Source organism: Fringilla coelebs (assembly GCF_963513975.1).
Source record: "Fringilla coelebs genome assembly, chromosome: 21".
In the NCBI taxonomy this organism is placed as follows: domain Eukaryota; kingdom Metazoa; phylum Chordata; class Aves; order Passeriformes; family Fringillidae; genus Fringilla; species Fringilla coelebs.
In genome coordinates this window covers 6,843,651-6,861,487 of record NC_140047.1, presented here as the reverse complement: position 1 = coordinate 6,861,487, position 17,837 = coordinate 6,843,651, and the positions used below count along the sequence as shown (strand labels likewise).

Sequence of the window (17,837 nt, the reverse complement as noted above, 5' to 3'; positions counted from 1 at the left end):
AAATTCAGTTTATTGGTTTCTCCCCCAGCACTTCTGGGATTTTTAAAGTGTTAAACACGCATGATTACAGATCTTTCGAAAACTGATTAGTTTAGTAAACTTTCGTGGCAAATACTGCCAGTGACCATATCACACAGCATATAAATAGGATACAAAAGAGAGAAAAATAAAACCAAGGTTTATTTTTGTCCCCCTAAGAGCCATTTAATAGAAACAACAGGACACTAGAGAGCACATGGACTTTAGAGACTTGAAACACAAAAGACCTGATTTTCCAGAAGATGCAGGAGAATTTGATGAAGAAGTTGAATATCTCCAGCTGCTCCTTAGTTGGCTAAAGGCCAAGTCAGGATTTGACAAACCTCCAGAACTCACATGGCATTTGCACCAAGATCCCAAATGAAATGACACTGATTTCCTTCTAATTTAATTGTTTTGGCTCAGTCCTGGGTGGCTATAGTCAGGATCAGAAAATCAGGGTAAGAGGAGTAAAGAAACATTAGCATCACACTCACAAATAAAGGTAAGGTCAGGGAGTATATAAGAATCAAGTATAAAAAACCAAACCAAACTCCTAATTTCTGGTATAAAATTGTTACAAACACTGTGGTTATGCAGGAGACTATCTCTTGTGAGTGTAGAGCCCAGGCACCTCAGTTATTTTCAGCATCACACCAATAGTATAAAAAAATTATTTTAGAAAACCCCCACATGATCTCCCCAACAGAGAAACCAAATGAGAAGTGAAGCACGAAGAGAGCTCTTACAAGAATTAACACACTCAACAAACCTCTGACAGGTTTTAAGAGCTGAAACCATCGTGACTGAACAGGAGGAAAAGGATCTTTTCCATTATATGCAAAACCACCTGGTTTTGGGGCTCAGTTTATGGTGTAGCACCAAACCAGTATTGCTGATACCCCACATTTTGATCAGATGCCAACATCATTTTATTTTGTTATTCTGCAATAAAAACATCTCCCAGCAGTGACCCTGAAATGCCATCCTATTTTCTAAATCAATATGGCTTTTGAAACAAAGCTCCTTCTGTGTGCTTAAAAAAGGTGCAAGGAAAACATTCCTCTCAGAGAAGAGAGCGCGTGGGGCTGAGGGAGCCCAGAAAAACACTTTCCCTAAAAACGTTGTCGTAGGAAGACTTGAGGAACTGGACGTAGTTCTGCATGCTGCGGTTGGTGCTCTCCGACTGCTCCAGCCGATCCCGCAGGTCCTGGAGGCGGCTTTCGTATCGGCGCTCTGCCTGCACGGGGGAGCACAAAAGCGGCTGAAAGGCAGCAACATTCACCCCGTTCATGTTCAACTCTTCCCCCAAAGTGCTGAGGAGAGCCAGAATTAGCACAGCAGGAGATGACATTACCATAGATGGTGCTGTGATATTTATAATTTCTGCTCATTCCCAACTCCATTCAGCAACCCGCTGATAAAAGCAGGAGATAATGTGGCTTATCAGTTGGGCTTTTAAAATGTGTTAGCAGTAGTTACCGGGAATGAAACACACCCTTTTCTGAAAAGCAACTTGACCTGATCCATCAGCTAACACAATTCCAAGTAAAACTAAAGAAAGGAAGCAAGGTAAATAGGACAGGACAAAAGACTGTCAGTCCTCTAGAAGAAATCCTTTCATCTAGAAGAGGAACTGAATTCTCTCTCATATAGGCGAAATGAAGTTGAAATCTGTCCATATAATACCTGGTGCAAATCTACTTTGAACACAAGGAAAGTCTGATTCTTTTCTTACACACACACAACTTTACACCAGGTTCATTCACATCATTGTACTCTGACTTGCCTGTAACTTACTACACAATCCTGAACTGGTGACAGCAGACATGTCCAATGTCACTCATACATGGACACACACAACAGCACATCACATTCAGGCACAGCTCTGCATGACTTCAGCAGCACACCCACAGGATGACTTATGGAATCCAATTGTTGCCAGGGCATCACCAGCACAGCAAGACTACCCCCACAAGCCACTCACATCGTCTTTGCACCGATGCAACTGGTTCAGCTCTGTTTTATTCCTGCTCAGCTGGGTCTCCAAATCCAACACTTTGGACTGGGCTGCCCTCTCTCTGGAGACTGCTCGTTCTCGAGCTTGTTCCACCTACACAGAACAACAACTTTGTTGAAGGGATGTCTGTGGTAGAATGTTTTTTCCCTACCCATTGCCCACAAAACCCCTTTAAAGTTTAACTGACACATTCTCATACATAAACAGCAGCTCAGTCTTGTGCTTTTCTCTGTTGTAAACCAAGTTCTGTAAACAGTGCTGACAAATAGCACCAGCACATTATTTGTATTTCACTGAACATGACGATTTTAATAGGTTTGGTCATAAGCTGAGAAGATTTTTTCAGCATTCTTGCTGTTCCCCTTTCACAGCCTGGGTAGGTTTGGGTGAATCCACAAACATGAAAAATTACTCACTTGTCTTTTGGCATCCTCAATGGCCATCTCCAGCTGGCGTGCCAGGGAGCTGCATTCACGGCTCTTCTCCTCCAGCCGCAGCTGACACTGGTGGATCGACTCCTCACGTTTTGCTATGACCTGAAGGAATTCTATGTTCTGGGCACTCGTGGACTCTAGTTTTCTAGTTTAAGACAATAAGGGAAGGAAACCTATTCATTTTAAATGGAGTGTGTTTCATTCTGCCTTTTGTCAGGTCCTGACTCCTCTGGTAATAGATTCTATTCCCGCTTGAAAGGTGAGAGCCCCAGGAAACAGTTCTCCAGTCCTCAAATCAAAATTTCAAATATTGAAGGACCAACAGAGTACCCATATACCTGCATTTTCTGAGACGCTGTCACTAAAAGAAAGGTATAAACATAGGTAAAAATACTGTAGTATCTAGTAACCTCAGAACTGCCAGGCTAGATTGGACAAGGAGCTGGTTTCTTTGCTGTCTAAGCCATCATCTTGTCTAACAACATTCACAACAGGTGCTGCAATGCAAAAGCATATAACTCCTAGTGGATGGCTATTGATTAGAGAACCTTGTGGGATAGGCAAATGCACAGAATCCTAGAGGCATGTGGGGAACTGGAACAAGACTGAAGCTGTTTCAATCCCCTGTAAAAACAATAGAAATGCAAGGTTAAAAAAGCAAGAGAGCCTAGTATTTCTAACCTTTCTAGCTCCTCCACCTTCAAGGTGAGTTGCTTTTTCTCCTCTTGGGCAGACTGATATCTCTCTCTTGTCATCTCCATTTTGTCCCCCTGGAGGTCAATCTAAAATTATAGGAATTAATTACTTCACAGAGTAGTCACTACACACACATGTCCAGCCATCTAAAACATATGCAGCTCTCAGAAGGAAATATGTTCCATTCATAACTTCTGGAGAGCTTCAGAAAGGGAACCATGGATAGAAAATAACTAAACATCCATTTTGCTGATGCTTCCACTTACAGTCTGGGAAGGTGTAGGAAAACTCATCTGTACTGCAAAAGAAAAAACAGGCCTGTAAATTCCTGCATGTAGAGCAGCAGCTACAAGCCAAGCACACACACAAGAACAGTGGCCACAAACATGCCAGCAGCACACAACAGCATCAGAGCCTGAAACACCAGGGAGGGTTATAATTCCAAACCGAGCAGACTAAAGTGGTCAGACAGAGATCATGTGCTGTTGTGAGCCACAGCTGTAGATGTTATCCCTGCAATACCTACACAGTCTTTCTGGGAACAAAAAACAGAAATTGGGAAAATCACCTGAAATCAGAGTGAGAAAATGGTTGGGCCAGCACCATCACCAAAAAACTACAGGAGTGAAAGCTGACAAGAGGAGAGATAACAGAGACACAGAGACAATGGCTGGCATTAGCAAGTGCTGCCATGGCTGCTAACAAGTCCCAGAAAGATTCTGCACCAAGGGATGAGAAACCTTTCAAATATTAAGGAATGCTACCAGCAAAGCCGCTAACTTCTTGCACAAAGACATGGCACACACCTTTATTTTGCAGTGCACGTTTAATCTTTTCAAAAAGAGACGAGAACAGTGATGAAGTTTGAACCTTGCTGTGATTAGAAACTCATTCTGATTTCCCAGCTGAGCCTTGCACTGGTACGGGTACTTTCTGCCAGTCCCTTACCAGCTGACGGAGATCTGCAATCATGCCACACAGGTCCGTGTTCTTCTTCTCGTAACACATGAGCTGTTGATGGCACTCTGCCAGCTGTGTCTCAGTGTACTTCAGGATCTCAGGCAGTTTTTCCAGTTCAGCAAGTTGGCTCTGGAACTTCTCACGAGTCTGTAATTAAAGGAGAATGTGAGGAACTTACAAATGTTCATAAGATCAAGACGAAAAAATTTCTTAACATCAATTAAGCTTTGTTAGTCTACAACCATGATGACACTGTGTGGATATTTGGCCAGCGCTGGAGTTCAAAGCCTAAGGTCTTTTCCTGCTCCAAAAAGCTTTCACTTAGGATCTGAAATTCCCTATGGATTGTGTAAGAATGAGTATTTTGGGGCTTCGATTTTACTGGAAATACAAGCTCTGCTTCTGAGGTCAGCTGTTCCACATCAGATAATGGTGAAACCTATCTAATCCACTGTTCAAAACCACTATTTCTGCAGCAAAGGACACACTAAATAATTTATACACCTCTGAAGAATGCCATACAGTCAGAAAGAAGCTGCTAAGTGTTCTTTCTGCAAAACCCATTGAACAAGTCCTGAGAAAAATCTGATACAAAAGGCAGAATCAAGATAGGCCTTTTATTTCCTATTCCCAGCTGTTTTTCACTAGATTCAGAACACTAAGACCCATGAATGTCTACAATATGTCTTTAGAGGGATAGTTACCTCTTCAATTTCCCTGCTCATTTCCTCCCTTAATGTCTCGTTCTCTTTTTCACACTTCTCCAGTCTTGCTGCCAGCTCATCTGCTTCCTTTCGGGCCATTTGTGCCTGGACATTCAAAAAAAGACCCAAGTCTTCATCTGTTATAAATAGTTTTCAACACACGTTTGCAATGCCTTGGAGTAATTGAAACTGCTCCAGCTGACAATAGCTAAGGCATTACAGAATAAGCCACAGTGGAAGAAGAAAACACCTTTATGCAAGGGCTGAAGGTTCTGAGACCCACCTGTGCCGTGTAGGTTTCAATCAACCCTTCATAGCTCCTGACAGAGTTCTGGAGATGTTGCAATTCCATCTGTGCTTGGTTCAGCTTGTCCTCCATTGAAATCAGAGCAGCCTGAAAAAGAGAAAGCATCTTCCATTGAGTGCTTGGAATTACCTGCCATATGAGCTGTCTAATGATGCCTAGACTAAGAAAACACAGTTTTGTCCATGCAAATTGCCAAAGCTTTCCAGATTTCAATAGACTGCCAAATCTGCATCAGCAGAGCACAGGGGCTTGGGATGGAAAAAAAGATGTAGGTCACCCACAAGATCACTCATGGTAAAGGACAACAGGAGAAATACTCCAGTCTTTTTTTTTTTTTTTGTTCTGGAGATTACCATTCTCTCTGTATGAGCTACAACAGCTGTTTGCTCTCTGGTCAGCAGCATGAAGGTGTAAGGACAAGATTTTAAGATTCCAGCTAGATGAAACACTAGTTGGAGATAATTCTAGCTAAAACATGGAAGAAACACAGTTCTCCCAGTATGGACACTCCCTCTGTCTCCTCCCAGCACACTGGCCCTGTCTCAGTCAGGTTATATGAACTGGTTTAAACTGTATAGGAACAATGGGTGAAATTTGACTCTGTCCTCAGTGGCCAAGTAAGTTGTTATAATTCCACCTTCTTTTCCTCCTAGCATTTCATCTTCAAACCCTTAGAGTCACTGACCTTTAGTTTTTCATTGTCTTTCTTCAAAGCACTGTTCTCTCCAGACAGTTGCTGTACTTTATCCACCAAAGCTTCGTTTTCGTCCCGTGACTGTTCCTGGATTCTTGCCAGTTGTTCCAAGAGGTCTGCAACACGGCTGCCACACAGAAAGAAAATTAATCCTTAAGTTACAAGAACAGTAAGGCTCCTAACCTTTGAAAACTAGATTCAGGAATATGGCTTTTCCCTATCCTTTCATCTTCCTTCTCCAGTCATGTATGCACACCTCTCTGTTAACACTGTTTGCCTACTTCAGTCTTTTTATATATCCTGGAAATTCACTGGAGTTGTCCCCCTGGAGCTCAAATGAATTGTCTCAAAGATGCACAGGATAAAGATATGCCTCTCACCTCATACCTACTTACTTTTCCCTGCAGCAACACCTGTACTGCAGTGATACCAACATATTTGTTTACTTTCACAACAAAACTGGCATCAACTATACTACTTATGTCTTTTTACATCTTCCATTCCAGTTATTCAAAAAGATCTCAAAACAAAAATAATCTTAATTCAAAGCATCACAAAATGGCAAAAGAACAGTTTTAAGAGTCAGCAAAGCTTAAAGAGTCTGCCTTTGCTGTGGCAAGTCAGCAGCAGAAGTCACATGTCTCTCTCCACCTCTTCAAACTCTGCTCTAGCACTTAGGCAGTGCTGATTTTGCTTGGTTATTTACAAGCAATCCAATTAAAATATTAATTTCAATGCTATTATTCAATTAAACTATCCTTGAACTTTGAACTTCTCCCCACTCATGCTTCTTTCTTGCACTGATTTTACTCTAACCTGTTCAGTGTAACGACTTCCAGTTCAAGGTCATCCTTCTCCTTCATTGCTTTGCTGCAGCGATTCCTCCAGGACTCGAGATTGCACTGGCCCTCAGCAAGAGCGTTTTCCTGTCAGACAAGGGAAATACAAGAGGGAAAAAAGTAAGGGAGAAGATAAATTCATCACTGGTGTGAGATATGCAGACAGTACACAGAAATGCCCTTAACTTAGGACATGCAGTGAATACAGTGACAGCTGAGCAAACTGGATTTGTTCTAAACTTGGCATAAATGGGCCATGGCATCAAGACAGAAATAAATTTCATTAGTCTAGAGAAAAGACTCTCCCCAGGGCTGCTACTGGAAGTCAAGAATTTAAAATCATGACCTCAAACTAGGCCTCTCCTGTTTCAGCAGGTACCTTTTCTTGCAGCTGGGCAGTCAGTTTCTGCACATAGTCCTCATTCCGCTCCGCCCGCTCTTTCTGTGCACGGACTGCTTTCTTTAAGGCCTCTTTATCACTCTCTGCTTTGCACCTCAGGTCTTGCAGCTGCTCCAGAAGAAGGTCCATCTCTCCCTTAGTCTGATTTTCGCTCATCTCTGCATTCTGCAAGGGAACAAAACCACAATATGGATTAATGAACATATTACACCTACAAACCCAAAGCAGCAACTAATTTCCTAGAAATGGTGAAGAGAACCAGGCACAAATCCCCAGTGTCAGTCACAAATCCTGGCAGTCAGGTTTCATCTACACAATCCTTTCTAAATGCTGAAAGAAATGGCAGCATGACATCTTCCTTTTCTTCCAGGAGTCTTCTTTTCTTCTTTCATAAACTGCTTTCTAAAATACTGATTTCTCTCCTGACCAAAATAAATACTGTTTTAACAGTCTTTTGATCTACCTGAGAAAATTCTTTTTATTGATGAAATGTTTGCGTATAATAATGTTGCTTTATGCAGCTCTTACTGGAACAGATTAAAGTTCCTTTAAACTATTAGCACATTTATGTTCCTTGTAACATCATCCCAACATATGCTAAATATAAAAGTCTAATCAAAATACACCAGAGGAACTTTCTCCTCCTCATTTATACTGGAGAACAGATGAATGAGGGTGATCTGGCACAGCATTTTTCCAAAAAAGCAAATTAAATAGCTTCAGTTTGTCTTGATGCTTGACTAAACTAAAGCCATCTTTTCAATAATTATGGAGCAACTAACTTAAGAAAATCTAATTAATGCACATAGACCTTAAGGCTAAGATTTTGCCTCAGGCCTCAAAAGTGAAAAGATTTCTCTTTTCTTTCTTAATTTGAAAATCACGCTTGTGTTAATGCAATAAACATCACCAGCCAATATTTCAGTCAACCAGACTCTGTAAGAAGCTTCTGCTACTCCCCTTGTGAGTGAATTCAGTCCCTGAGAGAAAAGGAAGAGACAATCCCCAGGGAGCAGTGCAGACATACCTGCAGCTGTGCGGCCAGACGGTCATTCTCAGCTTCTCTGCTCCTCAGCTGGGCTTGTAAATGGGCTTTCACAGACTCCAGGGATCTGGCAAGTTCAAAGGCTTTCTTTGCCTGTTCCTAGATAAGCAGGAACAAGACAAACATGTTTTCACTCAACAAGCTAATAGAAGGAACACTTTATAATAGGCAGTAGTAAGCTCAGATTTCTTCACTGAATGATCTTCAGCCACCTCCAGGTGGACCCTCACAGCTCGTCTAGTCCAACAACAAGGGACCAAATGAGCAGCCTTTTATTTTACAACACACATGAAGGACTGGAATGAAAGGTATATTCTAGAGCAAAATATCCTTCATATCTGATCTCTTCCACTGCATTCCCCCTTTACTTCCTAAACTAACAAACAGATTGGAATTTGCAATTGGGAACAAACAGGACCTTAAACAGAATGGCAATTCAGTGCCCAAGCAAAGAGAATTCTACCTATCCATCCTTGTCACAGGTGTCTTATTAGCAGAATATGGAAATCACAATGGTGTGAGTATTGGTATCTGCCAAGTTTTATAAGCAAGCCAGTCATGTGATCTCAAAACAGCAGTCTGCAAGCAACCTCATATTTTGGATTGCCTGTGGTTTTACAGAACTGGAAAGCAGAACAGAGAGGGAAAAATAGAAAAACAAAATTACCTTTTCTGCCACTATTTGAAGTGTGAGGGTTTCCACTTCTTTTTCTTTTCCCTGATGCCTGATTTGAAGTTGCTGTGAAAACAAACACCATGGAGATGTTCAGGAACAAACACATTTAGGATGGCAGGTAGAAGGCAAAAGGCGTAACTGCCTCCCTGTTAAGACCACCTGATCTGTGGCATGGCCTGTTATCCACAGCAGCAGCATCCTCATCCCCAGAAAAAGAGGATGCATTCTACTCAAGCAGGAAGCAAAAGGGATACGCATACATTTGTGCAACAGGGCACAGAATATCCAGTCAGGACCACACTCCACAGACTAAAAGGGCATTTATCTATGTCTCACAGCAAGTTTTGTAACTTCTGAAAATGCAAGAACTCTTGTCTCAGTTTACAAAGAAGGAAATTAACAAAAAACTTGCACTCATTCACGTACCTTATTCAGAGACAGCGTCCAATACACAGAATTATTCCCATTCTAAGCCCCCATATTTCGAAGGCAATGAAACTCTACCCACTTTTAAATGCAGGTTGTTAACTAGAGGAGCAATGTAGTAGCTCTGATTAGCACAAAAGCTCAAATAATTATTTTATTGACCTAAAAGGCACTAGAGTAAGATTTGACAGTGTAATATAAGACAAAGAAGGGCTTGTCATTTTAGATCTTTCTGCTGTATCATTAAAGAAACGAGAGATTGTGGTTTGCTTACCATATTCTCTGCATCTAAGTCAGCCAGCCTTTTCAGCAGCATTGCTTGTCGATCCATAACCTTCTGGGCATCTTTCTACAAAATAAATGCATGAGAAAATTTGTTAACTAAAAAGTCAATTTTATACAGGTCCTTTAAATGGAACTGGGAAAATCAGCTATTTCCTCCCAGTTGCAGCAGCAGTTCTTAGAATATATACAGAAACATCACACTCGCTAAATATTTCACATTTCATTATCCATCTCAGAAAGCTCTTCCACTTCCCAGTCAAAGATTCAAATAAAAAGCATGATGGCAATGTAAGATCATTCTGAACTCTCCCACTACTCAGGGAAAGTCATGTGGAAGAATTCCACATGATCTTTTATCTAACCTCACTAATGGCTGAGGTAACTGTTACCACCAGCCTGCTTTTGCTGAAATGGAATATAAACCACAGAAAAAATAGAAATTTCATTTTTCTTCTGCTCTTATGAACAGTAGAGAACGGTTCTGTACATGAAGCACAGAACTGTTTCCAATTTGTCTTTTGTTGCCCTCAGAGCCTACAAAATCAAAGTTCTGAATATCCATAGGCACCCATTAGTTGAGGCCATATCAAGTCCTCAGACTCCAGCAATTCAGGTGCAACAGCAGCATTTGAGACCAGCAGGATCATCAGATACAGCCATATCCAGAGGAGACAGCTGGCAACACAGCAGGGCCTGAACCTTTTAATGCAGTCAAAGACTTAGAGGCTCTACCATCCTCAGAGCAGAAAAGTCAGTTTTACTCTATGAATTAGGCAGAGATAAAGAAAAAAACCCAAATAAAAATTATCCAACATTTATGGGTTGACAGGGTCTACTGCAGGGCTGGGAAAAAGAGCTGAAAGATTTCAAACTCATAATTCCCCTCCAGCCCACGAGACAACACAGCCTCCTGTCATCAGCCAGGTTCCAAACCCAGCAGTTCTCACCTCCCGAGACTGATGCTCTGCAAGAAGTTCTCGGAGAGTCCGATTGGTTTCTTCAAAGGTGCTCAACTTCTGAAGAAGAAGCTCTTTTTGTCTGGTTAGAGCATTTATATCTGTGCTGCTCATGTGCTTCTCCTGAAGGAAAAACATTAAACAAAAATAAATAAAGGAATGAGAAAAACAAAACACAGTAACTCAAAACCCACAAAACATAAACAAAAGGATGTAATTGTTCACTTCTGTGCAGAAGGTACTGGAAGTAAATACCCCACTTTAAAACCAAACCAGCAAACACCTTAAGGGTGGTTAAATTCCTCCCCTTTTCCTTAGATTTTACCGGATTAGCAACTATACCATGACTTTTTTAAGACAGCCATATAACAGGACAACGTAGTCAAGGCAAGAACAAAAAGGGACACCTACAATGTTGAGTCTCCCAATGGTATTTCTCAGGGCATGGATCTGTCTGGCAGCTGCTGCTCCATCCCTTTCTGCTTCACTCAGCTTGTTCATCAAACATTCCTTCTCCTGCTGCAAGCATTCCTTCTGTAGCCTGCAAGGAGAATTCAGCCATCAGAGGAACAAGAAGCTTTGGCAGCTTTACCAGCCACTGTTGATATAGAGTTGATTGGGTTAAAATTCATAAAAAGCTCAAATCAGAGGATAAAAGCTCTAGACAAAAACTGCTTAAGATCTACCCTCTTTCAGTGTGGAAGCTGTTCTGAGAAAAGGCAGTAAGCAGACACCAGGGGCTTGCTAAGATCACAGCTATGACATTTAGAGGGGACAAATCAGGCTTCTACCAAAAGTGAATGCACTGCTAAACCCAAAACACAAGGCTGTGCTTTTCCTGGGTGCTTATGCCACACCAGAAATAAGACTCCAAATGGCCAAACAAGAAAACAGAAGAGCACACCAAGATACGCAGTTCAACGTTTTTTAGCCAGCACTTGTAACCTCAGAAGCATTCCTAGAGTTTTCTGAGAAAGGAACAGAAAGTATTAACTTCCAAGTGATATTTCCTAAGGAAAATTAAAACTAACTCTCCTAAAACACTAATGTCCCCCTGGAGACACAAACTTCAATAATTCTTTAGATACAAAGCAGATGAAAAAATGTCAGACTTGCAGACTTTCAGGATCACTAAGAAAAAAGCCCATGGTTCAGTCCTCTCAGGGGCTGTCACTCCTGGCTCTGTATGATTTTTATAAAGATAAAAAATTCTCCTCTAGTTTTCAGCTCCATGCTTATTCATTTATTGTTCTATCAATATCATCACAATTCAAGCAGAATGCCTTAATCTTCAAAATACTAACGGCAGAGCTAGGCTGACCCTCCACACAAGCCAACTGCTCTCAGGTTCCTCTCAAAGTAGGGATATTTTCCCATTCTAAAAATCATGCTAGAGCCCTTCTCTGAAGCTACTGCAATCTGGAACCTCCTTCCTAAAAGGTGACAAAAAAATCTAAGTGTAGGAACAGTGAGAAGTGAAGCTTTCTTACACAGTCAGGTCCTTCTCTTCCTTTATACGCTCAATGTTGCGCCGGAGCCGCGTGTTCTCATTCTCTGTTTCTACCAGCTCTTGTGTCACCTCATTCAGTTCTTCCTTTTGCTCCTCTAGGAGACGCTTTGTGATTTCCTCCTGCTCCTCCATTTGCTGGATCTTGACCTGAAGATATTAGAATAAAACTTAAACCAGGGGCTTTGGAAGTGATACACATAATCCACATCCCAAATCAGCGAACCACTGATAGTTAATAGTCAATTAACTTATTGAAAGTATAAAAAAAAGTGAAGTATCTCCTCCCAGTGACAGGACATGAGGAAATGGCCTCAAGCTGTGTCAGGGGATATTCTTCACAGAAAGGGCTGTCAGATATTGGAAAGGGCTACCCAAGGAGGTGGTGGAGTCACCATCCCTGGATGTGTTTAAAAAAAGTCTGGACACGGCACTCAGTGCCATGGTTTAATTGATGAGGAGGTGTTAAGGTCATAGGTTGGACTTGATGATGTCAGAGGTCTTTCCAATCTACTTAATTCTGTGATTCTTAATGATTCTGTGGTTCTAAAGTTGATTTTTGTTTTATAATCATGCAAGTAATTCCATTAAATTTTGTAGCATAAATAAAATGGAAAATGCTTGATGTAAGAATTTACTTGACTCAAATCCTATTCTTGTTCACTGATTTGAGATCCATGCAGCTTTGAGTAAAATAATAAACAGAATTTGCCACTCTGAGCATTAACTCAATGTTAAAAATGCAGTTTACGCCCATCACGATGCATCTTATGAGAGTTGGGAACATCTCCCACATATTTTTTAAGAGGTATCAAGTACATAAGAGCTTATTTATCTAGAAAATACAACATCACTGCGTTGCACATTTTTGAAACTTAATCAGAAGAAACAATCTCATTGAATAAAGTGATTTTTTTACAATAAAACATCAATGCATGGTGTTTTTCACTTTCTGGAGTCACCAGTTTTCAGATTTCACGCTTGGGCAGGAGAGATTACTTAGAACCTAAAGCACAGCAATACCTTATTAAATTAATACTATTTTGAAATGTTTCATAATGTGGCCTAGTGAATTTCCTACCAGGATAGTTAGGCTATTCTAAACAATTCAGATTGATTTTCAAGCAAGCTACCAACAGCCTGGGCAGCCTTCCATTGCACCAAGACCTGCCTCCAGCCTCCTCTTGTCAAAGGATCAGCTACAAAGCCCCAGTCAGCAAGTCTTTCCACTGTCTCCTCACCTCTTTTTTCAGTGTTCCCACCATATTCATGAGGTTGTCTATTTTCTTCTCATATTTGTTAATTTTGCAGCAAGTGGGATCATCATCGTCTGTGGAGAGGTCACTGAGGCGCATTACTGACTGCATCCTGTCAGACTCAGCGATAGGTGTAGCTTCCAGATGCTCACCTGATTCCTTCTAGGGAATAAAGGGGATAAATTTTTTAGTATAACATTATAAAGAGTATTGTAACATTGCCAAAAAACACTGGGTCACATCACTGCAGCAAGGCTAGGAAAGAAAAAAATATTGTTTACAAACAGCTCTTCTCTTTCCATCTGGGAAAGGTCAAGAATGCAGAAAGACTACAATGAAAAAGAAGAAAATCTAATCAAAGCTCAAATCCTCATCTAGGAAGTGCCAGGAATACAACAGGCAAAACTATCACCCCATGAGAAAGAAAATATGATGCAATGCTACACAAATGCTCCGTGCTTTGAAAGACACTGAGACCAGCAGCCCCTCACTGAGCCTCCAGATGAGATCTTGAAGTGCACCAGTAAAATCACAATAAAAAAATAATTGTGTCTGGCTTCTAGAGACAGAAAGGCATGGCCACAGGCTGTTTATGAATTCTCAGTTTTTCTACATGGAAAAAGATTGAAAAAAATTTACAGAAGACACGTCAAGTAGATGGTAGGGGACAGTAGCCTTCTTTCAGATCTGCCCAACTCTCTCACTACACAACTGCTCTCTTCAACCTTGGCTAAACCTCCAAGTTTGTTTTAAAGAGCAAAACCAGGTGTACCTCCCACTTCAAGATGGTATCACGAGTGCTTGTTTTGCCTGGGGGTATCCAAGGGGCCTTAGTTTTCACCCGAACGGCTCGCACACCGTCCCCTTTAGATTTCTGTTTGTGCTTTTGCTAAAGAAAGAGAAAGTAAAATAAATTACAGACCCTTAAAGAACCATTTGCAATTTTCAGTGCTGAAAAACCAAATGAAAGATCATTAATACAGAACTATCAGTAGTGCTTCACAGGATGCATCAGGTGAGATGAGGTAGCAGCCAAAAAAGGAAGCTGACAACAGCCAGAAGGAAAGGTTATTGCACACTCAGCTGACAGGATGGCTGGATGTAGGAGCTGACAGATCCCTGGGAGATCCCTTCTCCATCCCAGATTCACCTCACAAAAAAGCAGCTATATTGTTTGACACCATGATCGATTTTGGAAAGCCCTGGAAGTGTTTTCCCTACTCTCTAGTCAACTAGAAGATCCACATTTATTTGTATTGAACTTGAGCTGCTCTAGCTGAAGGAGAGATAAAGTGTTTTTGCAAAATTCTAACCGTAGAGAAAAATCAGATGCTGTAAACATTCCCTACTGGCAATTAAATCATAGGACTCATTATGTTCACTGTCATTCCACCCCATTATGAAATTTGCCATTCGCAACAAACACAGAATTAATAGAAGACTTAGAACAGGATGTCTGTAGATAAGGAAGAATGAGAACAACAACTTCCATCAACTTTTTAGAACAACTTTCCATAAATATCCAGCAACAAAAGGGGATACGGGATAGCTAGAACCTCAGCTTCAGTTTTGCCTTGTGCCTCCTGTGGATAAGGCTGGGAAGAGATCTTCTTGGCTGCAGAACTCAGTGGACAGAGAATGTCCTTAATGCCAGAAGATGGTCTGAATGAAGATTCTTTTTCCAAGTACATTTATTTTAATGCAATCAAGATGCTACTTGAACTGCCTAAGTACTACCTCTCCTCAAAGCTTTCCTCCTAAAAACAGATATGAAGCCAAATAGAAAACATTAGCAGGCACAGATCCAAGAAATAAAATGACATCACATTGGAAGCAACATTTCTCACATGAACACAAAAAAGCAATTCTCTATCACACCAAAATCATCTTTCAACAAATCAACATAGCAAATGCGTCACTGCAAATTCACCACTGAATATGAAATGAAGTCTCATAGCTCTAACACAACAGTAAAACAGACCTGGAAGATTCTGTGATGCTTCTAAGGCCATTCACCTTCTCGGCAGCCCTTACAACCAACCAGGTACACACTCCTACCTGGCATTTTGCAGGTGTGGTTTTCTGCCCCTTTTTAATATGGACATGGACAGGGGTGTTTTCATCCACATGGACGTGCAAAGGGGGAGATGAGCAACGGTTCTTCATGGCTCTTCTCCCACAAATGGGAAAGGGAAATGCAATGAAGGGAAACCTGTGAATACGGAAACTGGAAATAACAACATTTCCTTCAGTGTTCAGAGAGAAACAGTGGCCAGCCTTGGTTAACATTTGAGCTTTTTATCGTTAGCATCTGCCATTTTGAACTTCACACTATTCTTCTGTAAAGCCAGGATTAACACAAACAATTCCTCTGCTTCCAGCATTTTCTGCTTTTAGCCTGGTTACTGAAGATCAAACACAGCTGGATCAATAGCAGGTGTCTGTAAGAACCATTGAAGTTCAAAGTCTTAAAGCAAGTGAGCAAATAAGGAGTCCCATAACCAACAAGATCTGATTACAAAGAGAAATTTGAAGCAGGGAGAAGAGGAGAATTAATTGAAAAGTAAAGAAAAACCATCAGGAAATCATCTTACCAATCCATCCTAGAACCCTGAACGTGTATGCTCCTTCATATGTGCTTAACTTGGAGCACCTTTTTTAAGCATAAATCCTTTAAAGGTGTTGCATCACAGCACTTCTTTCATCTCCACAGAAACACATAACCATAACCTGACACAACACAGAAAAGCCTAGACACACAAGGTTCAGATCATCATCTTGGAGCCTCAGTTGATGTAAAGGCATAATGCAATTGCAAATCTTTCACAAAGCCACCAGCAGCACTAACCTGACGCTGGCAGAAAGGATATTGTCAGCCTAGGTAAAGTTACTTACAGCTATTTTCAAGCTTTTGGCTTTCCTGCACACAGGCTTGGGTGTAGAGGAACTTTCTTCAGTGCCAGATGAGGTACACCTATTACAGAAATAATAAAATGATTTAGAGGAAAAGGTGCCAACATTCTCTTCCTTTTGATTTAAAGAAAATGAAAAGGAACATCCTCTTCCTTTTGATTTAAGAGAATACCAAGGCTCAAACATATCAAGTGCATGAACCCAAAAAACAAAAGTTGGTGTGCAGTAGTTTCCTCCGTAAAGCACAGGATGAGGAAAGGACAGACTATCATTCCTAACATACTGACAATGGAAATGTTTTTAAACAGTGGAAAAGTTATGTACAATTACATGACGGCACTATTCACTTACAAACTTTCATATTCTAGGAACACAGCAGCACTTCTTTTAGTTGAGGAGCAGGACAGGCACTGACAGAGCCTTTGAGTCACCACGAGTAACAACCAAACGTCACTGTGCCTGCCTAGCAACGAGGCTCACACGTAGAGTGTTAATTCCTCCTGCAATCTCCGCAGGTTTTCCATGGAATCTCTGGTCACCTCAGGCTGGCAGAGACGCGGCCTGGGGGCCGTGAGCTGCTCGCAGCCCCGAGCAAGGCAGGCCTTCAGCCGGCAGGGCCCGGCACCTCCCAACGCCCGCCCGCGCCGCGCCGTTATCCGGAGCCGATGGCTGCCGCTGGCCTGCCAGCAGGAAGGAGCCCGAAAGGCAGGGAGGAAGGAATAATTCCCGGGGCTCGGACACCCACACGGTGAGGGGACACACAGATGGAGAGGAGACACCCTCCGGGGCAAGGGAACGCCCACACGGCGAGGGGCCACTCCACAGGGCGAGGCACCCCCGCCCCGCCCTGCCCTGCCCTCCGCAGGCCCGGCGCTCTCACCAGTGAGCTCCGCGCGGGGTCCGCAGCCACTTCAGTTCCCCATCAGCGCGGCGAGTAGTGCAGGTGCGACCGTGGACTGAGTTGTGGGCACCTTGTGCGCACCAAGCACAGGAGAAGCGGCCGCAGGGTCCCGGCCGCCGTCGCCGGCGTGCCGCCCGCGGCTCCACCATTGGGCGATTCGAACGGCCCTGAGCGGTGGTAACCGCCCCCGGTAACCGCCCGCAGCGCCATGCGGCCGGCACGAGCGGCCGCCCAGCGGCCTCGGGCACCGCCGGCCGCGCAGACTGCAGCGCCCTCAGGAGTGGCTGCTCATCCGTACAGAAATTGGGAGGTCTGAAAAGAGGATTAAATAAGTGGATCAATAAGTAAATTTTCTTGGCGTTACCTTTGAGATGAGTTTTACCTTCTTAAAAGTCATACCAGAATTGCGTACTCAGCCACTTTTACTGTTAACGGCCAGAACTATGTGCAGTTCTGGCCGCCACCAACAGGACACTGAAATGTTGGAGGAGACCACGAAGTTGATAAGGGGACTGGAGCACCTTCCCTATGAAGACAGGCTGAGAGAGTTGGGGCTGTTCAGCCTGGAAAAGAGAAAGGTCCTGTGGAAACCTCAGAGCACCTTTCAGGATCTGAAGGGGGCTACAAGAAAGCCAGAGAGGGACTCCTCATCAGGAACTGTAGTTGTAGTGATAGGACAAGGTGAAAATTGAAAGAGGGGAAATTTAGGCTAGATATTATGGAAAAATTCTTCCCTGTGAGGTTGGTGAGACACTGGCACAAGTTGCTCAGGGAGGTTGTGGGATGGCCCAACCATAGCA

General features: G+C 42.4%; 1 protein-coding gene across 3 annotated transcripts; it reads right to left on the bottom strand.

Annotated features, from left to right (window-relative positions):
* Positions 1 to 112: 112 nt before the first annotated feature.
* ODF2 (outer dense fiber of sperm tails 2) lies at positions 113 to 17,186 on the bottom strand (the record flags this gene model as incomplete). 3 transcript variants are annotated; one of them, XM_084219822.1, is made up of 20 exons in its annotated part: positions 113 to 1,258; positions 2,006 to 2,131; positions 2,455 to 2,617; positions 3,154 to 3,254; positions 4,117 to 4,275; positions 4,833 to 4,937; positions 5,116 to 5,226; positions 5,825 to 5,960; positions 6,650 to 6,759; positions 7,052 to 7,237; positions 8,100 to 8,216; positions 8,785 to 8,856; positions 9,494 to 9,568; positions 10,452 to 10,583; positions 10,872 to 11,001; positions 11,951 to 12,117; positions 13,209 to 13,385; positions 13,996 to 14,112; positions 16,119 to 16,197; positions 17,017 to 17,186. In XM_084219822.1, 20 exons carry the CDS (start codon positions 17,184 to 17,186, stop codon positions 1,085 to 1,087), a joined length of 2,607 nt encoding a protein of 868 aa, XP_084075948.1. In that variant the 3' UTR covers positions 113 to 1,084. The 3 variants fall into 3 exon arrangements, with proteins under 3 accessions (XP_084075948.1, XP_084075949.1, XP_084075950.1); XM_084219823.1 differs by lacking the exons at positions 16,119 to 16,197; positions 17,017 to 17,186 and adding an exon at positions 14,780 to 15,176; XM_084219824.1 differs by lacking the exons at positions 16,119 to 16,197; positions 17,017 to 17,186 and adding an exon at positions 14,780 to 15,176 and having other exon boundaries at positions 13,209 to 13,382.
* Positions 17,187 to 17,837: the final 651 nt, after the last annotated feature.